Consider the following 25,417-nt stretch of genomic DNA (forward strand, 5'->3'; position numbering starts at 1 on the left):
AGTGGATCACTGGACACAATAGATGATGCACCACCCCACAGTGGATCACTGGACACAATAGATGATGCACCACCCCACAGTGGATCACTGGACACAATAGATGATGCACCACCCTCAGAGTGAATCACTGGACACAATAGATGATGCACCACCCCACAGTGGATCACTGGACACAATAGATGATGCACCACCCCACAGTGGATCACCAGACACAATAGATCATGCACCACCCCACAGTGGATCACTGGACACAATAGATGATGCACCACCCCACAGTGGATCACTGGACACAATAGATGATGCACCACCCCACAGTGGATCACTGGACACAATAGATGATGCACCACCCCACAGTGGATCACTGGACACAATAGATGATGCACCACCTCACAGTGGATCACTGGACACAATAGATGATGCACCACCCCACAGTGGATCACTGGACACAATAGATGATGCACCACCCCACAGTGGATCACTGGACACAATAGATGATGCACCACCCCACAGTGGATCACTGGACACAATAGATGATGCACCACCCCACAGTGGATCACTGGACACAATAGATCATGCACCACCCCACAGTGGATCACTGGACACAATAGATCATGCACCACCCCACAGTGGATCACTGGACACAATAGATGATGCACCACCCCACAGTGGATCACTGGACACAATAGATGATGCACCACCCCACAGTGGATCACTGGACACAATAGATGATGCACCACCCCACAGTGGATCACTGGACACAATAGATGATGCACCACCCCACAGTGGATCACTGGACACAATAGATGATGCACCACCCCACAGTGGATCACTGGACACAATAGATCATGCACCACCCCACAGTGGATCACTGGACACAATAGATCATGCACCACCCCACAGTGGATCACTGGACACAATAGATGATGCACCACCCCACAGTGGATCACTGGACACAATAGATCATGCACCACCCCACAGTGGATCACTGGACACAATAGATGATGCACCACCCCACAGTGGATCACTGGACACAATAGATGATGCACCACCTCACAGTGGATCACTGGACACAATAGATGATGCACCACCTCACAGTGGATCACTGGACACAATAGATGATGCACCACCCCACAGTGGATCACTGGACACAATAGATCATGCACCACCCCACAGTGGATCACTGGACACAATAGATCATGCACCACCCCACAGTGGATCACTGGACACAATAGATGATGCACCACCTCACAGTGGATCACTGGACACAATAGATGATGCACCACCTCATAGTGGATCACTGGACACAATAGATCATGCACCACCCCACAGTGGATCACTGGACACAATAGATCATGCACCACCCCACAGTGGATCACTGGACACAATAGATCATGCACCACCCTACAGTGGATCACTGGACACAATAGATCATGCACCACCCCACAGTGGATCACTGGACACAATAGATGATGCACCGTCCCCCACACTGGACCACCAGACACAACAAGTGATGCCCTTGCGATCGCTGGGTTCGGCCTCCAGGGGCCTTGCGTCGGTTGCTGCGTTGTTGGCTTCCTGTTGTTGTTGAAACGCCAGAAAATGGTGTTTCATTACATTCAATGCTGTTTTTTTTCTGGCGGGGTGGTGGATTGTCACTTACTTCCTGTGCCTCTGTGAGGTAGCCAGGTTCTGGCTCTACTCCCTTGTAGGCTAAATAGAACCTCTACAACTGATCAGACTTGGTATGGCACCATCTTAGCAAGATAGCTTTAGGGAGCTACTGAGACTCCTCCAGAAAGAAGCATTTCATTACATTCAATGAAGTGATTTTTTGTTTAGGAATAGGTCACCCGTGACAATTGATAAAGCAAAACACTTATTGACTACGGCTAAACAAAACAAAATAAAATTTCATAACCTCTTCAATTATTTGTTTTACATGTGAGCAATGGCTCTAAGGAACATTGCTATAAGTCAGTTTAGTCACTAAGCCAGCTTTATCTCTCAACTAATACTTCACAACATGCGGCTCACCTGATTTCTCTGTCATGAATTGTGTCAGAATACTCAACAGTTAGCGTAATGTTGTGCTTCCAAAGTGATTGTCGGATTTCCTCCAGCCGAGAATGTTGCGTTCTGTTGATAATACACAGGATTTGTCATTTACGAGCTAGATGATGCATGGCAAGGGCAAGCAGTCTAATCATAATGGGTCCTATCATATATATCAAGCAAATGTTGGGGAGAAGGTTGGATTATTGATCAACATGCAATTGATTAAATTTATAAAGGTTGTGAAGAAGACAAGCTGATTAACATATTTTCTGATGGATAGGATGCACGTTTTTTACAACAGCTGTACACATATTGTATTTACATGGACAAAAATCATATGATTTCCCCTACAAAACCATTAAAACATAACCTTCAATAAATGTATAATGAGTTGGGCATATCTCCTTTCACCCAATTCCTCTATTCACCTAGCAGTAAAGAGGTAGGCAAGAATTAGGCAACTGTTGTGTGCTGCATCTTGGAGAAGGTTAGTAGTTGTCCTCAGGGGACCTCAGTAAGTCTAAGTGCAAACTTCCTGACCAAGACAAATAGTAATTATAAATCTAATTTGCATCTATTAACTGGGAACAGAATATAACTGATGAATATCTTTGCAGGTTCAATGAAGAGCTCTTGGTTTTTCTTAAAACAGAAATGGACTATAATATTATATAAACGAATGCAATGAAACTGAAAAGCTGCAGTCAAAATGCAATTACCCATCGCCTGCTGGGTCCTGTGTCATTTAGAGCATAATAAACTGTAGACACTCACCTGTGATGTGATGCGTCACGTGTCATTTAGAGCATAATAAACTGTAGATACTCACCTGTGATGTGATGGGTCACGTGTCATTTAGAGCATAATAAACTGTAGACACTCACCTGTGATGTGATGGGTCACGTGTCATTTAGAGCATAATAAACTGTAGATACTCACCTGTGATGTGATGGGTCACGTGTCATTTAGAGCATAATAAACTGTAGATACTCACCTGTGATGTGATGGGTCACGTGTCATTTAGAGCATAATAAACTGTAGATACTCACCTGTGATGTGATGGGTCAAGTGTCATTTAGAGCATAATAAACTGTAGATACTCACCTGTGATGTGATGGGTCAAGTGTCATTTAGAGCATAATAAACTGTAGATACTCACCTGTGATGTGATGGGTCACGTGTCATTTAGAGCATAATAAACTGTAGATACTCACCTGTGATCTGCTGGGTCACGTGTCATTTAGAGCATAATAAACTGTAGATACTCACCTGTGATGTGATGCGTCACGTGTCATTTAGAGCATAATAAACTGTAGATACTCACCTGTGATGTGATGCGTCACGTGTCATTTAGAGCATAATAAACTGTAGACACTCACTTGTGATCTGCTGGGTCACGTGTCGTCTGGAGGGTAATAGACTTCAGACACTCGGCTTTATGAACCAACAGCTCACAAAACTGGAGGAAATTATAAATCTGAAAGAACAAAAATAATATATGTACACTTTAAAAGCCGAGAGTAGAAGCCCTGACTATGATCACCCAGAGAAGCATAGCAGAACTAGTGAATTTCTTTGTAAACTGTAGAAAAAGACAGAGAAAAACAGGTACAGTAGTACTTGGTACATTTTACCAACAAAATTGTGGATGGTTGCAATAAACTTCAATGAGGTCTACTGAAGCTTTTTATGAAAAAATATACCTGAAAGCTTGGACATTACGAGCACAGCTCTTGACCTGTAACTACAAGTAGGCAATAACACACAATTAAGTACAGTATCATGCAAGAATATACAAGGATATGAAAAATAAGTCAATAATTTTTTGTCAACTATCCGTATATGGAACAGGGGTCCACAATTTAAAATGACTAAAACTGGGCCAACTTTCCTCCTCAAAGGGAAACTTTGAGGAGGAAAGTTTACATTTTTAAATGTGAATGAGGAGGAACTTTACATTTTAAACCATCTCAACATTTGGGGAATAAAACCATAACTAATGGGCCACCACAAGCAGAGTTCCACTCCTGCAGTCAATTACTTTACTAATCTAACACACACAGATACTGTACATGTACATATAAATGGTAATACTCTTTTCTTTTTACCTGATGAGTAGAGCGTATGTAAGCATCCTCCACAACAACACATGAGAGAGTTTTGTCAATTAGTGGTCCAAATATGGCCTCGTAGCTATAACCAATTGCCCCAGCATCTATCTGGATCTACAAAGACCAAAAGAGAAAATTATTATCTTAAATTTAAGTAAATTTACACATAATTTTATGAAGTGGTGGGATTACCAGAATTTACCCGAGGGCCACTAATACCAGTGGCCTCGCCGAGGACAGGAAGCTGGCGACTTGTCAAAGGTCCCCCTATTTGCCCTGACGATCTTTTCCAGCTGTATTTTAAAACCCAGCACAGTTTTGGCATTTACAACTTCAGTGGGAAAGCGGTTTCACAGGTTTACAACCCTATGGGCGAAAAAGCATCTCCTGTTTTCTGTCCTACATTGGGGCTTGTTGAGCTTGAATCTGTTGCTCCTTGTTCGTGTTACATCTGATCTTTTGAAGAAAGTGTCGGGATCTCCTTCATCCAAATTGTTTAGTATTTTGAAGGTTTCTATGAGATCTGCCCTATCATGCCTGGTCTGCAGTTTTGTTTGTTAGCCCAGTGGAACCATTCCTGATACGAGAGATGACTAAGCTCTGGTATGATTTTTATTGCCCGGTGTTGCACCTTCTCCAGAGCAACTATGTCTTTCTGAAGATGTCTCCATGCCTGGATGCAACAATCCAGGTGGGGGTGCACCAGAGACTTATACAATTGAATGACTGCTTTCTTTTCCTTGAAGGTAAAGGCACGCTTGATTATTCCCAAGGTTTGGTTTGCTTTTTTTTTTTTTACTACCACTCCCACTTGTTGTGCAACTTTTAGTGAATGATGGATTCTGATTTCAAGGTCCTTTTCATCTATCAGCTGTAAGATAGTGCTGTCAATTTGGTAGTTGTGATGTGGATTGTTATGCCTCACACATAAGGTCTTGCATTTATCAACATTAAAGTGCCTTTGCCAGTCATCTGACCATTTGTGGAGTTCATGCAGATCTCTTTGTAAGGTCTCAATATCACTTTCACTTCCCACTTTACCATAGATCTTAGTGTCATCTGCAAATTTGATGATGTGATTTGTAATATTGTCATCTATGTCACTGATGTATATGACAAACAGGGTGGGCCCCATAATGGACCCCTGTGGCACCCGACTTAGCACATTTCCCCAGTCAGATTCATTCCCATTTAGCACGACCCTTTGTTTTCTATGTTTTAACCATTGCAGTATTCTCCCATTTATTCCATGTGCCTGTAATTTCCTTGTCAGTCTCTCATGTGGTACCTTGTCAAAAACTTTAGCAAAGTCCATGTAAGCTACATCTACTGGAAGTCCATTGTCTGAATAGCCGGTTACAGTTTCCAAAAATGTGAGCAGGTTAGTGAGCAGGATCTATTTTTAACAAACCCATGGTGCGTTACTTTTGCAAGATTGTTCTCTGTAAGATGTTGTATGATTCCCTCCCTTAGGATACTCTCCACGAGCTTGCAGATGTGTGATGTCAAGTTGATCAGACGGTAGTTTTCTGCTGAGCTCTTTCTGTCTTTTTCGAAAATGGGCATAAAATTTGCATATTTCCAATCCAGAGGGACTATCCCTTGGTCCAGGAATTTTCTGAAAAGGAGTTTCAGTGGTATGCATAGTGCATCTGCCAGTTCCTTTATGACTTTGGATTGAACTCCATCCACACCTGGGGCTTTTGAGTCTTTTAGTTTGTCAATGCTCTTCCTGTTTGAGTTACATGTAATGGGTATATCTCTTAATTCATTCTCTTCACCTTCTTCAAACATTTATGTGGGTGATGGGATGTCATTCAATCGTTCTAGTGTGAACACTGATGTAAACTATTCATTCAGTATTTGCTGCGATTCTCCTCATTAGTGGTCGCATTCAGTGTTTGCTGCAGTTCCTCATTAGTGGTCGCATTCAGTGTTTGCTGCAGTTCCTCATTAGTGGTTGCATTCAGTGTTTGCTGCAGTTCCTCATTAGTGGTCGCATTCAGTGTTTGCTGCAGTTCCTCATTAGTGGTTGCATTCAGTGTTTGCTGCAGTTCCTCATTAGTGGTCGCATTCAGTGTTTGCTGCAGTTCCTCATTAGTGGTCGCATTCAGTATTTGCTGCAGTTCCTCATTAGTGGTCACATTCAGTGTTTGCTGCAGTTCCTCATTAGTGGTCACATTCAGTGTTTGCTGCAGTTCCTCATTAGTGGTCACATTCAGTGTTTGCCGCAGTTCCTCATTAGTGGTCACATTCAGGTCCTCTTTCACATAAATCAGTACACCACCTGCTCTTGTTGTTCTGTCCTTTCTGAACAGTGGATAATACCCTGGGAGGTGGAAGTACCCTTGGATAATGTTCTCTCGTCCCCATGTTTCACTTATGCCAATGATGTCTGGAGTCGCTGCATCAGCAAATGCACACTGCTTCAAATTTATTTACCAGGCTTCTGGTATTAGTGTAGAAGCACTTTAAATTTCTTTCGTTGTTCCTATTGGTCTGAGTGATAACTCCTAGATTCTGTACATTATTATGCTGTTCATTCTCACTGTTCGTTCATCAGTTTTATGCCTGTTTGTTTTCTGAGATATATAATGTTAGTTCTGTCTGGCTGGGTGGAGGACTATGTTCTCTCCATCTACTATCTTGATCATCCGTCCTCCCCTGATCACTAGCTTTGAACACTTGCATGCACCTAAGTTCCTTAACTCCTTTAGCTTTCCTTTTAGTACTCTGTATTTTTTTTCTGTTCAACTGTGTGGTCTGGGGAGATATAGACATGGTTCTACCCGTCAAGATCTTTTAGGTTATGCGCACTGGTTAGTATCTTCCTTCTACTGTATGTTCAAAGTTTACCACGGTTATGCATACTATACTCGCTTTGGGCTTATCTAACCTCTCCACATTGGTTAGACTAAGATCTTCCTCGCTTCCTATCAATTTCACTATAATTTCTTCAGCGATTTCCTAGTCATTCTTACCCTCTACTTTTGTTAGGTTCCTTATGATGAGGTTGTTTCTACGTTTATTTCTATCCAAGGTTTCCACTGCCCCTGCCAGATCTTCAACTCCACTTTCATCAACTCTACCTATATTCAGAGTGTTTTTCCTGAGTGAGGGGTTATGGATTACTGCTGGAGTGTGGTGGTGGTGCTGGTTAAGCTGCGATGATGCACAATGAAACCACAACATGTTTCATGAGAAAATATTGGAGGGTGGGAGTGGGGGGGGGGGGGGGTGTAAATGTGTGGGTGGGTGGCAGGGTGTGTGTGATACACTCCTGATACCCAGTGGCCTCAAGTCCTTGGTGACCCACACTCACATGATTTGATTGTGTTGGTGGGGTGCGGAGGCATTTACTCGTGAGGGCAATAACAAAATGGCCTCATTTATTCATTTATTTATTCATGTAATTATACCAATTAACTCTTCAAAAACAGCTACAGTAACTTTGACAAGCAGGAGTAAATCCATCATTCAAGATAATGTTGTGGTTTTTTATATTATATGTTCCAAAAACATTGTTTTTGCGATGATTTTTGGTGGCCTGGAAATGCATCTCCCATTATAGAATGCACCTATGGAAAATCTCGATCCGCGTTCCAAACAAATGCTTTACAAACACAGTATCAGAACGTAACTCATTCATAATTGGGGAACTGCCTGTATTACAGTAAGGTATTATTAAAAGGAAATGCTAAGCCCAGAAAGCTGTATATTGTAGCATAGTCTGTAGTACAGAATATTTCAGAGTTGCTAGATATCATTCTGGAGGCAATACAAGAGCAGAAATACAGAATTTAATACAGAAAAATATACGGTGTGATCTTATATTGCAGAATCCTAGGCTCCCTAGGGTCCTAGGGTTCCTAGGCTCCCTAGGGTCCTAGAGTTCCTAGGCTCCCTAGGGTCCTAGGGTTCCTAGGCTCCCTAGGGTCCTAGGGTCTTTGTGTCATCCATCTTGTTGCCTCTCTTTTCTTTTCTTTCTCTTTATTGGCACATATCTTTGTACGAGTTAAATAATGACCTTTTTGAAATTTTCCCCCATGATGTTTCCATGCATCGACTTAGTGCTGCATTTGTTTACAAACTTGATATGATTCCTCAATTTCCTGTAGTACATCAGGTTACAGTGCACTATTATATCTGCAATGATTACTAGAACAAATCTACTTTAGGTACCTGTACTCCATTGATAATTAAGGACAGTATACCATACACATGTAAAGGAGCTTCATAACATTCTTTCCTTGTGGTTATGGTACAGGGATATTTCAAAACTGAAATATTAGTTTACTGCCCACTTCAGCACCTGCTAATGAATCAGTAGAACATCCCCCCCAAGACTTCTTACTTGGAGAACAACTAAGTTTTAATATTGTAAAACTGATACTACATGTATTATTATTAGTAGATAAATTGTCTTTTCTTTTCATGGGATTTTACCATCAGTATAGTACCTTTGTAAATACTTTGTAAATATCAATATTGTGAAATGCAATATATTGCAATACTTACAATACAATATACAGTACTGCAGTACATATATTGCATTTGACATTTTCTTAAAGGCTGAAAAAATCACTCGTATATTTTTCAATCATTATATAATAATGCTGTGTTTTTATACAATGCATTTCCAATATACTGTCCAAAGTTAGCGTACCATACCTGTTTATGATTGCGTCCAATGGTGCGTTGTTTGTCTGCTGCCTCCTTCATTGCCTCAGCTCGAGACAAATACTCCTCTGTCTTTTTTCGGAAGTGGGTGCGTTTACTGTCATCCTGTACCTCTGAAAGCATGGATGAATAATGCATTATGACAACTAGGGAGGTCATGAGAGGAAACAAGTTTACATCGGTAAACTTATGAATCAAGTTTTCATAAGCAAGTACAGTTATAACATTGGCTACCCAATGTAATATTGGATAAGCTTGACTTATATTTATTTTAACACTATGTAATATTGACTTATATTTATTTTAACACTATGTAATATACACAGAAAACCATAAGATGAAGACACAGCCACCCACGGGAGTGTGGTTGGGTTGCCGTGTGGAAAACACTGTCTGAATGTTATGACAAAAGAGTAATTATATGCATGATCCTTCAATTATACTTGTGCCCCAATCCCTCTGACATCTCGGCACATTGTTAGTTACCGTATGTTTGATAATTACCGGAAGTATGACCCGACGGAAAATAAGTAGTATGACATTAACAAATAAAACTTAGAACGTTCTTTTGATAATTACCTGAGACCATTTAATTTATTATTATTATTAATCTCTGCAACTGGTTGATGGTTAATTTACTGATCTTAATTATTACTGAACTTGGAGAATCATTGAATAAGGCCAAGAATCAAAGGAGCTCCAAGTGATATACTCAAAATTAAAGACAAGGACAATTTAACTAAAATGCCAAATGAAACTTTAAAAATATAATTATTAATTAAAAACAATTATATTTTATTCTAAATATTCTTACCCCAAAAGGAAAAGACAATGTGATAATCAACCAACAATTAGAGACTCAGGGGGAATAATTACCTTAAACTCTGCTCTCTGGCCAAGGTGGTAAGTGCCAGGATACTTCCCTTGGCAACCCAACTCCAATACTCTGCCCAAATCACACTGACTTCCTTCTAAGTGTGTCACAACATCCTTGCTATAAACTCTGCCTCTATGGCCCTCTAATCACACCTACAGCCTCTCAAGAGCCAATCACAGGGCCAAGGCATAGCTGAGACATGGCTAAGGGCCACGGGCACTCAGTTTCCCATGAGAACATGGTGCCTGCTGCACCAGAGCCCTGGACCAAAATTTATCACGCTGACAGCCCAGGTCTAAGCCCAACCACTGAGGAGGACCTCCAAAGAGGGAAGAGACCAGCCCCAGAGGTAGAGAGAGAAGCCGACAAGTTAAAACATGGGCTCTGGAGGGACCTTGCTAATACCTTTTAATTGCACAAGTTGACCCATACCTAACATATAAATGGCTCTCTTCCTGTTGTGACATGTAGTCTGGGAATGGAGGAAGGGGGGGGGGCTAAGAGAGGGAGAGAATTAAGGAATTGAGGAGGAAGAGAGGGAGGTAGAGGAAAATAAGTGGGAGAGAATGATAAAAGAATTTCCTTCGCTGTTACACAGTATATTGTTGACCTATATATACATATTGGCCACCATCTCTGGTGACCACGTGTTGGGTCCAACTTTAACTGACAACCGTTCCAACCTGCACATTCAGGATGTGCATTAGGTCAGTGAGTGTGTCTAGAAATTGAGTCAAGGTATTACATCCACCTGGTGAGGGTGATGAGAAGTGAGCATTTGTTGTGACTGGTCATTAGGTTAGAAGGAGCTTCCCAATAATGGTCGTGCGAGTGATATCAATGAGGCACAGTGAAACTTTGGCTTATGAGCAACCCTCAAGATTACAGTACGTATATGCTAAGTGATATCACAATAGTGTAATGTGATACAGTACAGTATATCAATGAGAACATTTGGGAGCAATACATCATGGATGTATCGGTAATGCATGTGTCTGGGGAGGCCAGAGGCATAAGTGTGGTCCTTCCATATCGCTCCAAAATTTTCTCACAACAGTATATATTATTCTGACTGGATTAACATTGACTCTAATACCTCATTAAGACAATAAATGATCCTGCAGTGATGCCATAGTCCCTGTGGTAATGTCACTAGTTGTATCTCTAAATATTTCTTAATTCTGGGGATGCAAAGTGAATCAACAGACAATATGCTGTATACCTCTGGTGGTGGCTGAATAATTAAGCTCAGAAATTCCATTATTATTGTACTGTATCTCATTCAGTTACATGTTTAGCAGAACTTTAAAAATAAATATTTCAAAAAGGTGTACCTTTGGCTGCCTGTAGCAATAGTCTTATTCCTTGTTCGTAACACGCCAGTGCCTCGGCAAACTTTTTTTCATTGTCAAGCTGTACAGCCCTGGTCAGAACTTGGACAGCAGCTGCTTCAGGCCCTGCTCCAGACATTCCTGTGATTAAAATTATAATAAACCAAGTGTCAAACATATTGAAATGTCTCTTTCTGGTAGAGCCCAGGTAGCTCCTTGAAGCTATCTCGCTGAGATTGCTCCATTGTAATGGGTCACATCAGTCACAGGAGCTCTGTTTGGCCTACCAGGGACCAGAACCAGAACCTGGCCCCTCCTCTTAATCTAATTCACCAGAAAAAAGCATCATGAATGTCAGCAAAACTTTACAGACAACTGTAAGGCACAAAGAAAACAAAGCCTCAAAACTACCAAATAACTCCACAGACGATTCAAAGGAAAACATAGATTCACTCAAGACTAGCTTGAACCCATTAGTATCAACAGCCACCACCAGGCAAGTTCCAGCCCACAGCCAGTTCCCCTGATCAGTTCTGGAGCTGATTAACAACCCACCGATGAACCAATAAAACTGGAGGGAACAGAGGGAATTACATAGCCACCAGGACTCTACCAGAACAAGACATTTCATTATATTCCATGTTTAGTTTCTGGGGGAGGTCCCTTGTTGCTCCAATCTAACTAACCATGGAGAACAGAAACATGGGACAGACCAGGGAAGAGGAAAAGCAGCAGGTACTATGACGAAGGGGAGACTCCAAGCAACACACGACTGACTGGGATCAGTAATGTTACCGAAATACCAGGCTGCCAAAACCAGCTGAGCCTGAATATCAGCCCAAGACATGTTGGAGAAAACTACCATCAAGGTGGCATACTTGCAAACATCGTGGGGTCAAAGTGTAGACCACAGGCTGGCTAGATTTAATGACACTGCAGATGATCGGGAAAATACAAGCCTTGGAACAGGGGGCCAAAGAAACTGGATCAACCCACAACGCATAAACCAGGGCAGAACAGGTAACTCATGGATTGCGGTGATGAGTCACCACCAGACATAAAAAATTATGCAACCCCAGCTGAACCAACCAAGCAGCAACCAAAACCTTGCATGCAACGCCAAAGCTGCCGGCACCCGATTATCCGTATCAGTGGACTGGGCGAATTGAAGCACCAGCAAGGAAAACCCACTCGCAGGATTCCGGGTCAAAGGTGTCATTGACCCATCGACCCTGTGGGACTCACTCCGGGCTGTTATTAAGATCTATTATGCATATACCCCTATAGAGAATTCTATTGTGAACACAATGATACCAATACGAACGATGTAGCACGAGAAATAAGGTGAGAAAACTGAAATGAGTATATACACTTTAAGGATTTTGTGCGCTCACGGGTAACTTGGCTAACTTTAGTCTTTATACTTTGTTATTGGTATTGCTTATATATAGTGCAGTTGTTATTGCTTATATTTGTCTTTCTATTTAGAGCATTTTATTGCGAATAGTTTGATACCACAATGAACAATGTTGCACAAAAACTTCTGTAAGCAAACTGTATGTGTTTGTCTGGTGTATTCGGTGTAGCGGGTGTGGCAATAAGTGTGCTCTAGCGGTTAAGGCTTCGGCGACTTTAGGGGTCGTTGCAGGTGAGGCGCGCCCATGTTGTCTAATTTATATGCATATGTCTGTGAAGGAAATTTTATTGTGATCACAGTGATACAAAAAAGAACGATGTCAAACAAGTTTGGACTTGATAAACCTGAAAAGAGTAGCAACATGTTCGTGCTGTTTGGCGTGCACGGCTAACAAACGACTTAGTTTTTTATTTGGTGCCGGCATCACGTTAGCTTTGGTGACATGTTATACGTATGTTCCTCTAGAACATTTCATTGAGAACACATTGATAACAAAATGAAACACGTACATAAAAAATTACAGTAATAAACATGAAAAGCGTATAAACTTTTCAGTAAGGGTGTAGCCGAAGTGCAGTTGGGCGTGCGGTAGCGGGTAACCCTTGGGCAACTTCCCACGGTCTTGTGGGTGGGATGCGCTCATGTCTTTTACTTTATATTCATATGTCTGTGTACAGAATTTTATTGCGATCACAGTGATACCAAAATTAACGACGTAGAGCAATTCTGGAGTTGACAAACCTGAAAAGAGCATAAACATTTCATCGCTGTTTGGCACTCACGGCTAACGATCGCAATAGTTTTTTATTTGGTGCGGGTCTCATGTCGGCTTTGGTGAAATTTTTTATATACAGTATATATATTCCTCTAGAGCATTCTCTTGCGAACGAATTGATACCAAAATTAAATACATACATGGAAAATTAAGGTCAGCAGACCGAAAAGAGTATAAACATTTCAGTGTCGCCGCGCGGTCGCCCGAAATGCTCGGCGCACAAGGGTAAGTTAAAGAGCCTTCTGCCGGGAGCGCAATAGTGTTAAACTGCTCTTGTCACCCTCAAATGATTGGGGCTGGTGCACCAATTGCCTCTGGAAGTCTAGATGTGTCCTGCAATTTTCCAAAGTCCTAACAATTCTTTGTAAACATCATTCAACATTAGAGGCTTCTGGCAATCATTTGCCATTTTGGAAAAAATCCTGAAAACCTAAGTTGAACCTAGAATTCTCAACAGTGAGTCGAGAACGAACCCCGTTGTACACCCAGGACCTGATGCCCATGCTGGGAACCATTGATACTATCCAGAATTAACGATATTTATGGATCTCAAAGATATTAGTGATGAGAAGAAATCTATTACAGTATAAACAACTACACTTACACCGCATCAGGCTTGGATACCCATGTGCATGGGAAATAGGCTTACAGGTTCCAGAAGATGAGAGGAAATGTCAGCACTGTGGAGAAATGCCCGACAGACCAATGGAACATTATCTAATACAGTGCTGAGTTACAAACCCATTAAGATTTCAACTTAGATTCAACAAAGGAGAAGAAGTTGTTAAACACATGGGACAAAATCTTACTGAAGCCGAACTGAAGGTCGTACTGAAGCGACCATATGAGTCATAAATACTCATACTCCGCCCAAGTAAAACAGAAACAAGCAACACTTAGTGGACCAGCCAGAGGCTTAGGGCCTGCGCAGGAATATCCCTAAAAAACAAAAAAAGAAACTATAAAATTATCTCAGAATATGACATCATCAACATTCCTTCACCTCATTATGGGCAAAGTATAATGATCTAAATTAGTTTTTTATGCACACCAGGAATTAAACTAATTTAGGGTTGCAGGTTTATGAAGAACCCTAAGCAGGAAAAGAGCATTAGATCCAAATAAGTTTGCTTGTTTACAGAAAACTTTTGGTGGTACAACATTATAAGACATTTATATGGAAAAGTACTTGTCTAACCTAATTTTAAATTTATACAAAGTTTACTTTATTTTGAATTATATCACTTGATAAGCTGTTCTATATTTTTGCTACTCTATTTTTGAATAAGAAATGATTTACCTGTTTAGAGGAGATGGTGTGAATAGCATGTCAGGTTGCAGGCAAGAATACAGGAGACAAGGTCACACGAGGCCAAGATTTAAACCCTTTGCACGAGATCTAAAACTTTGACCAGGATGGAGGCCAGGATGAAGGAGACCTGGTCACAGTCTACCATACAGACCAGAGCATCAGGGTGTTGGGTGGCCAGGACATAGAGACCAGATTACATGCTAGAGTTTAGATCAGATTGCAAGTTAGAAGTCCCGTCACCCAGAAGGCCAGGTCGTAGGGGACTAGGCTTTTCCCTGAGATAGATACCAGGGAATTATGTCCGAGGATGCCAGGACACAGGAGACCAGGGACCAGGATATATACGACCAGGTCAAAATTATCCAGAAAATAGGAGACCAGATGGAAATTAGGCAGGAAATAAGATGCCAGGTCGCAGGAGGGCAGGAGGCAGGTGATTTACCAGAGCGTTATCTCCAGGGCCGCTGATGCACTAGCTTCTTGTTTACATTCCTGACGGGACTTTATTTCCTTCTTTCATAGCAACTCTAAAAACTCGTTCTTAGACAAGATAATTTACATAAATTTAAATTTAATACCTGTTTAATTAATATACTTAAAATATGATTGCTTTTGGTCTACATTAAATGCCATACATTTGACTGTAATAAAAATAATAAGGTAATAACAAACATTTTGTAACTCGGAAATAAAATCTGTGAACTGTTATTCCCACATTACATAAATGTAAATAAAGACAAAATATGATTACAAATGTAATATATAAAGAAGATGTTTGTTTAAAATATATTAGGTAAAGAGCTAATTTATTAGTTTTCTTGAAAATTTAAGGTTATTTTGGGGTTAGTTAAGTGAGGTGAGCGCCGGGTCGTGAGCCGGACCGAAGGCTCCGACCCTCCGGGAGGCAGTTGTCGGCCGCAGGAGATCGATTGCGGTGCTAAACTCATCCCAGTTCGTTTGCATCACTACCTGCATGTTGAGCGCCACCAGCGGCTCGTCATGTCATCCAAGGTAAGCCGTGTGTGGGTGGCGGAGCCGCGGAAGGTGGCTGTGAGGAGGAGGAGACGGGTTTTGAGAGCCTGAAGAGGGGCGAGACTAGTATGTCAGAGGGCCTCCCAGCAGTGAACTCTCTGGTTGTCCTGCTGTAATCATGTCTTTTGTGGGATGATTGTAGTTAAACCAAGTTGTCTTGGACTCGTTGTGCAGCTGCAGAGTGGGGAGAGGAATTTGAAATTCCTCTCTCGTGGTTTTAACTAGCTGTGAACTCTACCTCTCTTGCTGTCATGATGTGTTTTGTGGGACGTGTGTTATTAAATTAAGTTGTCTTGGTGACATTGAATAGCTGTAAGTTGGGATTATGCAGGTGTGTGTGGTGGGCATCAAGTTGTAGAAGGTTTGGTGTTTAATTAGCTGCCCGAAATGCTGCGCGTACTAGTGGCTTTACAAGATTGTAAATACTATGCTATGTATTCTCTCTAACCCAATGTACCTTCTTGTATATAAATAAATAAATAAATAATTTAAAAAGAAAAATCAAGTTATGTGAATATTAAACCAACACATTAGAAATGCTTGGTTCCAAAACCATCAATGATATTCATCAAATCTCTTTATTGTAATCATTACTATACTTAAATACACAGCTAGGCTAACACCAGTTGATAATACCTAAGAACATAGAATTAAGGAAACTGCAGAAGGTCTATTGACCCATATAAGGCAGCTACTACTTATATCCACCCAACTTATTCATATATATATATATGTCTAACCTATGCTTGAAACATTCCATCGATTCCATGTCTATTATGTTACCCCGGTAACCAGTCAAGTGCTATATAGTTTAAATGGCTTAGTGCTCTCTCCTGATAATTACCTTACCTGTTCCATAAATCAACAATCCGGTTTCCAAACTATAGTATTTACCCAGTATTTACCAGAGACGAAATGTTAGCATTGTTAGCATTGAATTTTTCCAAAATTCATGGTCCTACACAACTACAATGGACTGTTATTCTTTAGAACGAATTATATTTTCAGAATGTTGTAGTGACGCTCGAACTGGGTCACCGGGCAACTGTGCGGCAGCAGCGAGGAAATGAAGTGTTCACACACGACTGGGAGGTGTTCGTCCACGGGACCAACGGGTCTCGTATTGATGCATTTATCGAAAAGATTGTATTTACTCTTCATAAGAGTTTTTCAAAGCCTAAAAGAGGTCTGTAAATAAGTAAATATAAAGTTTATATAGGATGAAATTGGGTTACATGTATTCAGTTATTTTGGATGATAGAAGGGACAGTATGGAAGCTGAAAAGTGTTGTGAGTTGTATATTGTGAAGGTGTAGTAGGCTGTGTGGTGTAACTGTAGTAGGCTGTACAGTATATGGTACAAGTTTGGTAGGCTGTACAGTATATGGTACAAATGTAGTAGGCTGTACAGTACATGGTATAAGTGTAGTAGGCTGTGTGGTGTAACTGTAGTACGCTGTACAGTACATGGTATAAGTGTAGTAGGCTGTGTGTGGTGTAACTGTAGTAGGCTGTACAGTACATGGTATAAGTGTAGTAGGCTGTGTGGTGTAACTGTAGTAGGCTGTACAGTACATGGTATAAGTGTAGTAGGCTGTGTGGTGTAACTGTAGTAGGCTGTACATGTAATGGGCTTTATATGGTGTATGTGTTGTGAGCTGTACATGGTGTACATGTAGTGGGCTGTACATGGTGTACATGTAGTGGCCTGTACATGGTGTACATGTAGTGGGCTGTACATGGTGTACATGTAGTGGCCTGTACATGGTGTACATGTAGTGGGCTGTACATGGTGTACATGTAGTGGCCTGTACATGGTGTACATGTAGTGGGCTGTACATGGTGTACATGTAGTGGCCTGTACATGGTGTACATGTAGTGGGCTGTACATGGTGTACATGTAGTGGGCTGTACATGGTGTACATGTAGTGGCCTGTACATGGTGTACATGTAGTGGGCTGTACATGGTGTACATGTAGTGGGCTGTACATGGTGTACATGTACATGTAGTGGGCTGTACATGGTGTACATGTAGTGGCCTGTACATGGTGTACATGTAGTGGGCTGTACATGGTGTACATGTAGTGGGCTGTACATGGTGTACATGTAGTGGGCTGTACATGGTGTACATGTAGTGGGCTGTACATGGTGTACATGTAGTGGGCTGTACACGGTGTACATGTAGTGGCCTGTACATGGTGTACATGTAGTGGGCTGTACACGGTGTACATGTAGTGGGCTGTACATGGTGTACATGTAGTGGGCTGTACATGGTGTACATGTAGTGGGCTGTACATGGTGTACATGTAGTGGCCTGTACATGGTGTACATGTAGTGGGCTGTACACGGTGTACATGTAGTGGGCTGTACATGGTGTACATGTAGTGGCTGTACATGGTGTACATGTAGTGGCCTGTACATGGTGTACATGTAGTGGGCTGTACACGGTGTACATGTAGTGGGCTGTACACGGTGTACATGTAGTGGGCTGTATAATGTAAGAATCTGGAATCATTACTGATCATATGCCACATACACTGTATAATTAAATTTAATTTATAAAAGTTCCAATATACAGTACAGTATTATAGAAAAATATATTCTTACTGTTAGTTGCAGTATTTCTGCTGAGAATATAAAAGTCTTTGAATAGGCCTACTGATAAATTTTCAACACTATTTTTTAAATAGTTTAAATTTTCAGCACCATTAAGATTGTTCTGAGTTTGGCCAGTTAAAATAAATATCATTATAGATGTTTTTGTCTTCAAATTAAGCATTTAGAAATATGAAGTATTGACTATACAGTATAGTATTTCCTTCAATGCTGTAGTACAGTGAAATACAATACAATTTTTTTAACAGCCTGTTTTAGAAAGTGAATGTATGAATTTGTTCTCAAATATGAAGCTTTTCCAAGCTGTATTCACTAATGTTTTCAATATTTCCAGTCGTAAAGTTCCCGCCATATAAAGTATGCGAGAAAGGGTACGGCAGCTTCAATCTTCCCATTGAAATCTACTTTAAAACCAATAGTGCCGAAGATACTCGTAAAGCCCAGTAAGTCCAATGTTGTTGTCAGTGATAGAAAGGGTTTTAAAGAATTGTAACTGAGTGTTATTGGCTCTGTTCACCATATAATACTGTTTGTTAAGTTAAAGCACACTTTTATGGTCAGTGTTAAGTAATAGTATCTTGTATATATTACAGGTTTGAGTATGACCTATTCCTGCAACACGTCGAATGTCCTCCCATCAACCACAAACGAAATGAGAAGCTCACATTTCTTAAACCTTCAGATGACTTTAGGAAAAAGCTGTTACAGGGTGGTGGGGTAAGACACTTTTTTTTTTTTTTACTTTCCATGTACATAATAATTTGTTTTGTTGGAGACAGGAAGCCATTGTTCCATTAACCAGAAATGTATTAACTCAAGCAACTCTCCTAACCTATCTAGGGGGATGCATAGGACACAGAGAAATCATATTATCATGATAAATCAATAAGAAAATCCACAGATGAGCGTGCCTCTGGGAATACCCAATACATAGGTTCGAATCCTCATCACGGCTCCAATTGATTGTATTATTAACAGATTGGTCAATTCCATTAAAAACGGGACGCGTTAGTTGACGGGAAGTTTATGTATGTCCATTACAGTCAAATCAGAATCTGGCCACTTTGATCTCACCTCTGTAAACTTACATCTTACAAATCTCACCTCCGTAAGCTTACATTGTACAGATTTCACCTCTGTAAACTTACATCTTACAAATCTCACCTCCGTAAGCTTTCATTGTACAGATCTCACCTCAGTAATCTTACGGATCTCACCTCTGTAACCTTACAGATCTCACCTCTGTGCTTTTACATCTTACAGATTATTGTTACGGGCCAAGAGGACAGTAGTCAGGGGGATAAGACTGCTGTCTCCCGACCCTCGAGCGGAGCCAAGATCAAGCCGCACGCTGCCGTTCAACACCAACCGGAGACAGCCAAGAAGCACAAGCATCAAATTATTAGAGTAAGCATTTGAAAATGCACCGGTTGAAGATGCGGGGTAGAGTGTGAGGTATCTGTTGAATATGTGGGGTAGATCATGAGATGGTAGTTGTTAAAGGCACAGGGTAGATCATGAGGTAGCTGTTAACCCTTAAACTGCACAAAACGCCATATGATGTGTGACATTGAAGTAGGTAAAATTTGAAAAATATTCGAATTATGTAAAAATTACTTAAAAATGTTAAACAAATCTCCAACTTATTGGCTTCAGCTTCGTGAAACTTTCATCAAAATATTTTCAGAAATTTATTTTAGACGAATATTTAAAAAAAAAAAAAGAACATTTTGTTGATAAAGGGAACAGCTTCTATTAACTGGAACTGATGGATAGTGCAATAATAAAGAGATGCAAGCACCTGTCCGACGCACAAAAAAGAATAGTAGTAAGAAGTGTCCACATAGTGGATATAGAGCTGGTGCCTCTATAGCATGCATACTCATCCCTAACTATGTGAAGCCAGAATTAAATTGGTCAACAAATAAATCAGTTACAACTCTCAGAACTTGGGACTGAATTTTTTGGGTTTATGTTTTCTCAGATTTCAAACTCTATTTTCCTTGTTTCTTTAGGTTGTTTTGATGATTAGGGACTAGATTAGGGCTTTTTTACTTATATAAAGTATACCCTAAATCATTATACAGTAATTATAATTATCCCTATACTGTATTTTTTTTTTTTTTTTTTTTTTTTTTTTTTTTGAGATATATACAAGAGTTGTTACATTCTTGTACAGCCACTAATACGCGTAGCGTTTCGGGCAAGTCCTTAATCCTATGGTCCCTGGAATACGATCCCCTGCCGCGAAGAATCGTTTTTTCATCCAAGTACACATTTTACTGTTGCGTTAAACAGAGGCTACAGTTAAGGAATTGCGCCCAGTAAATCCTCCCCGGCCAGGATACGAACCCATGACATAGCGCTCGCGGAACGCCAGGTGAGTGTCTTACCACTACACCACGGAGACTGCTTATCTTGACTTCATTTCTACACACATTGACCTACAACTTTCACATAGTTGAGTGCGAATACCAAACAATGTTTATTACAAGATACAACGAAATTTATGAATTAGAACTGCCTTATTCATTGTCGATAACTTCAACTTCAATTATATTTATAACTAGAATTTCAACTTAGTATCCAAAAATCTAGTTTCTGACCAATTCTCACCATTTTTACATATAGTGTGCACAGCTGTCTGTTCTACAATCCCTATTGAATTGATTTTTCATAAACCCTAAACGTTTGGAGTTATAAATTTTTGTTGTCTAAATTTGCGCATACTGTATTTCAAATGCCATATTGACAATTTTTTTTCAGTAAACTATACTGTTCTGAAAACCTATGTTCTAAAATGAAGATCATATGCTATTCTGCGAGCATAATAACACCAAATGAACAGTTGGTGATATTTTTATATTTTTGCAGCTGATTTCAAAATCTGAAGTTTTCAATATTCAATTTATAATTATTTTTTATTTTCTTGTTTTTCAAGTTACACCGGTAGCATTTAGACAAAGTTGGAATATTTGCCTAGTAGATTATTCACAAAACATTTGAAAGAGTTTCAGAAAATTTAAAAAACTGAGTTCAGTGTCACACATCATATAAGGTTTTGCGCAGTTTAAGGGTTAAATATGTAGGGTAGATCATGAGATAGCTGTTAAAGATACAGGGTAGATGATGAAAACAAGGAGTAACTCATCAGGTAGCTATTCAAGATGAGGAGTAGATCATGAGGTAACTGGTCAAGACTAGGGATAGATAATGAAGCAGTTGTTCAAGATGAGAAGTGACTTATTCTAGTATGCAAGTCAAGTATAACTTTGCTGTTCATTACTCGGGATTTAATTGTCAAATGAAGTTTATTAATAAATGCAGATCAAGATGTGCAGAGAATAAGTCAGAGTAACGCAGCTGAGAAATAATAACCTAACCAACAAATGAAATGTAAGAGAGACCTTTTCGGTCCATCCTGGATCTTTATCCAGTCGTCTGTGGCTTTACAAAAGTCTAGGATGGTCTTTCCTTTCATATGTTTGGGTTGAGTTATTAGAACAAGTTGTGCTTTGTAACCAAAGGTGCTCAATTTTATATATGAGCTGAATTTTTCTTTGATATAGCAAGAATTGCAGGTGCATCAGTGACTATCTCTGTACTATTATCATTTAATAAATTGTAAGGAAGATAATTAACACTATTTTTTTTTTTCAGGAGCCTAAGGCAAAACCGGAATCCAAAGTGTCTGACCAGTTCTCTGCCTTGTTTGGTGAGCCCATAAAGAAAGTGACGGATCAGAAGAAGACCAGTAAGGAGAAACCTCCCAAGGAGAAGGAAAAAGTGCCTGATAAAGTTACTGAGAAGTACAAAGACAAAACTCCTGCATCTAAATCCAGTGATAAAAAACCAAAGGACAAACACAAGAGTGAGAAAAGTTCTTCCTCCAATGCTACGAGCGTGCCCCCTCCCCCCACCTCTTCCGAAGTGAAAGAAGAGAAACGTGATAAAGTGAAGGAAAAGAGTCACAAAGACAAGCATAAAAGAGATAGAGATAAGGATAGAGACAAACACAAAAAGGATAAAGACAGAGATAAAGACTGTAAGAAGCAGAGGGAAAAGGAGACGACTAAACGAACCTCTTCCCCATCGTCAAAACGTTCAGTATCCCCTTCATCAAAACGCTCATCATCTCCAGCCTCTAAACGGTCATTATCTCCGGCATCTAAGCGATCACTCTCACCCACCAGTAGTATAAAATCAGACTCTAGTGCAAAAAGGAAAAAATGTGAACCAGAAAGTACAAAAATAGTAGAGAAGCCTGTAGAAGAAATAAAAGAAAAGAAAAAGGACAAAAAGAAAGACAAAGAAAAAAGAAGAGACAAGGAGGAGACACCATCTGCAGAAGCCGAGAGAGAGAAACCTGCTGATAAAGTGGTTGTCAAGGCTGAAAGCTCTACAAAAATGGTTGCACCTGTTTTAAAAGAGGTGGTGCCTGTGAAAAGTGGAGACAGAAGTCCCACCAAGGAGAGAGCTAAGGTAGAACACAAAGCAAAGAAGATTGTGCATAAGGAAACTATTAAGGAAGAGCCTATAGCTGTCACTCCTCAGGTTGCAGTCAAGGAGAAGAAGATAAAGGAAAAACCTGTGCCTGTTCCTACACCTGCACCTGTAAGATCCAGATCTTCTTCAAAATCTACATCACGAAGCCGTTCACCCACAGTTTCTGTTTCCAGATCTCCTTCGCCTCCATGTTCCCGCTCTTCTTCAAAATCTTCACGGTCAAGAAGCCCTCCATCACCAGCATCGGTAGGCAGAGAATCACCATGCCCATCACGCTCTGCGTCGAGGTCTCGATCACCTGTACGTTCAAAATCTCGATCTCATTCCAGATCAAGCTCCGGATCTCGAAGATCAGTTTCGAGATCACCATCTGTATCAAGGTCTAAATCTAGGTCACCTTCTAGATCACCTTCTCGGTCCAGATCACCTTCTAGATCACGATCAAAATCTAGATCACGATCAGTGTCAGTGTCTGGTAGTAGGTCACAATCCAGCTCCCCTGCCAGATCCAAGTCAAGATCAGCTTCCAGGTCACCAACTGCTTCACCTAGCAGCAGTTCCAGTGGAAGTTCACCATCACATACGTCAGTAGCAGAGATTCAGTCTCAGGTTCCTGTAACACGAACCGGGCCTCCACGACCACCACTTGCAGCTGGGGCAGATTCCAGAGCAACAAATCACCCTCTGAGTATTATGATGAAAGACGTTAGTAGCTCTTCCAGTGAGAGTGAGGAACGAGTGGGTGATGAATGTAAAGGGCCAGTAAAGGTACCCCTTCGGTCCCCCTCTGATACCAGTCGATCTTCTCATATAGCAGCTGGCCAACAGGTATCAACAACACCTCGGCAGATTGTTAAGGAACCAATTTTGTCTAGTGATGATGAAGCACCTCCTGTTAAAGATAATTCACGAGTTAGTGTCAAAAGAGAGACAATTGCACGAAGACCTCCCCAGAGAGAGAAGAAGAAACGACGCACACAGCAAGATGCCAACCCTACCACCACAAGCCTTCCAGTAGCCTCACCAAAAGAGACTTTAAAACCAATAAAAGAAGAAATCAAACAGGAGGACATGAAGGGGGTGAAAGAGGAGCAACCAGTAGCATCTCGATTAACGCCTGAGTACCTTAAAGAACTGGTTGAGCTACAACACAAGATCATGAACTCTGTTGATCGACACCAGCTACAGCAAGTAGTTGATATCATAGCAGAACATAGCAGCTTCCAGCTCACTCATGCTCATTTCAACTTTGATCTGTGCTCTCTTGATGCTCAAGTGGTGAAGCAACTCCAGGGATGCTTCTCATAGTGATTATTGAAACCATGGATTATGTATCTCATTTTCCATGGACAAAAGTGTTTGTATATTTGCTCTAAATCCTTGGGCTGTTCAAATCCTAGTGATAGCAGCAATATTGACTCAATGGTCTCTATTGCTGCAGATGTTGAGTAGTACTTGATAGCAGCGGCATTGACTCAATGGTCTCTACTGTTGCAGACGTTGAGTTGTACGATGGAAGTGTCACCAGGAAATTTGGTTTAATATTTATCTGTGAACTGGACCATCTATAGTCTGTGATCTCGGCCCTCTCCCAGCACATCCTCTTATACAGATATTTATGTTCTCTCTCTGTCATTGGCAGTGTTGCATGACTCTTGTGTTTCTTTTACCTCCAGCAGCTGTTTGGTTGTTTTTAACATTTTTATGAAACTGTCAGTCGGTCTGTAAAATATTTATTTTAACACAGATGCTCTTTTGGTCGTTCGACCCTAATTTTTTGGTGATAATTATTTAAAAATTATTGTTTTTAAAATCTTGTTTTTCAATGTTTCAACCAAAATATTGTCCTTAAAAAAATTTGTTTGACTGTTGACGGTATTTTTACAATTATGGTTCTGTAAAGATATGGAGCTGAATCGAGGAAGTTCGTGGTTGTTGATACCTTAGTGTAGCAAGATTAATGTGCAATTTATCTTACTTTGACCGACAATGACAATGGACGTTTTGTTTGATTAACTCATTCTTGGAAATTACCTTTGAATCTCAGAGTTTTTATAGTGTTTTCCATCAAGGGCTAACCTTAATCCTTGTGTTTTGTACATTTGTATGATAATTTATGCTGAATATGTCATGACTTTCTATTGTAACTATTTTTCAATGATTTGTTATTGTTGTTGTAAGCTTCTGTGTTGCGTGCTCTGTGTGTTTAAGTGACACCCAGAAGGTTGTGTAAATGTGTTTGACACCCAAAAGGTTGTGTAAATGTGTATAAGTGTGCATGTTTGTTGTATAAGTGTAGGTGTACATGTTTGTTGTGTGAATGTATGTAAATGTGCATGTTTGTTGTGTGTAGAGAAGCAAGAGTTGGAAGTTGACTAAACCAAACCTTTGTGGTGGCAATTGTACACATCAAAGATAAATAAAATGTATTTTCTCATTTTCTTAATACTTTTGTTGAGTGCATTCCTGTGAACAACTCTTGGTTAGAATAAATTTTAACCCCCAACATTCAGTGGGCATTGCCTTGTAGAAGTTTAGGGGACTGGGTATGGGGTATGGGCTTTCATGCTCTGCTAATCAGAGGGTAGTTAAGCGGCCTATATAGAAGCGAGGGTTTGGAACCTCGACACTAGGACCTTCCGTGATGTAGCAGGTGGAGATCAGTCAATCTCCCACAGGTTGCACTATAATATGCAGGTAACCCC

At 40.5% G+C, this 25,417-nt stretch overlaps 2 protein-coding genes across 3 annotated transcripts in view; one reads left to right on the forward strand and one right to left on the reverse strand.

The window, feature by feature from the left end:
- Nucleotides 1-15,063, reverse strand: part of LOC123754506 (MIT domain-containing protein 1) — a 21,237-nt gene extending 6,174 nt beyond the window's left edge. The window contains exons 1-6 of one of the 2 annotated variants that reach the window (XM_045736959.2): nucleotides 14,547-15,063; nucleotides 11,058-11,195; nucleotides 8,838-8,959; nucleotides 4,164-4,280; nucleotides 3,435-3,532; nucleotides 2,035-2,136 (exon numbers count right to left, since the gene is read on the reverse strand). In XM_045736959.2, the coding sequence (XP_045592915.1) occupies nucleotides 2,035-2,136; nucleotides 3,435-3,532; nucleotides 4,164-4,280; nucleotides 8,838-8,959; nucleotides 11,058-11,193 (575 nt within the window). In that variant the 5' untranslated portion in view covers nucleotides 11,194-11,195; nucleotides 14,547-15,063. The remainder of the gene's footprint in view (nucleotides 1-2,034; nucleotides 2,137-3,434; nucleotides 3,533-4,163; nucleotides 4,281-8,837; nucleotides 8,960-11,057; nucleotides 11,196-14,546) is intronic. The other variant, XM_045736960.2, reaches the window with a different exon arrangement.
- A 356-nt stretch (nucleotides 15,064-15,419) lies between these two features.
- Nucleotides 15,420-25,153, forward strand: LOC123754504 (protein ENL). Its single transcript, XM_045736957.2, has 6 exons — nucleotides 15,420-15,569; nucleotides 16,599-16,776; nucleotides 18,541-18,649; nucleotides 18,800-18,923; nucleotides 19,470-19,613; nucleotides 21,867-25,153. Exons 1-6 carry the CDS (start codon nucleotides 15,558-15,560, stop codon nucleotides 24,018-24,020), a joined length of 2,721 nt encoding a protein of 906 aa, XP_045592913.1. The 5' UTR covers nucleotides 15,420-15,557; the 3' UTR covers nucleotides 24,021-25,153.
- The last annotated feature ends 264 nt before the right edge of the window (nucleotides 25,154-25,417 follow it).

This window comes from Procambarus clarkii, chromosome 18, assembly GCF_040958095.1.
Source record: "Procambarus clarkii isolate CNS0578487 chromosome 18, FALCON_Pclarkii_2.0, whole genome shotgun sequence".
NCBI lineage: Eukaryota > Metazoa > Arthropoda > Malacostraca > Decapoda > Cambaridae > Procambarus > Procambarus clarkii.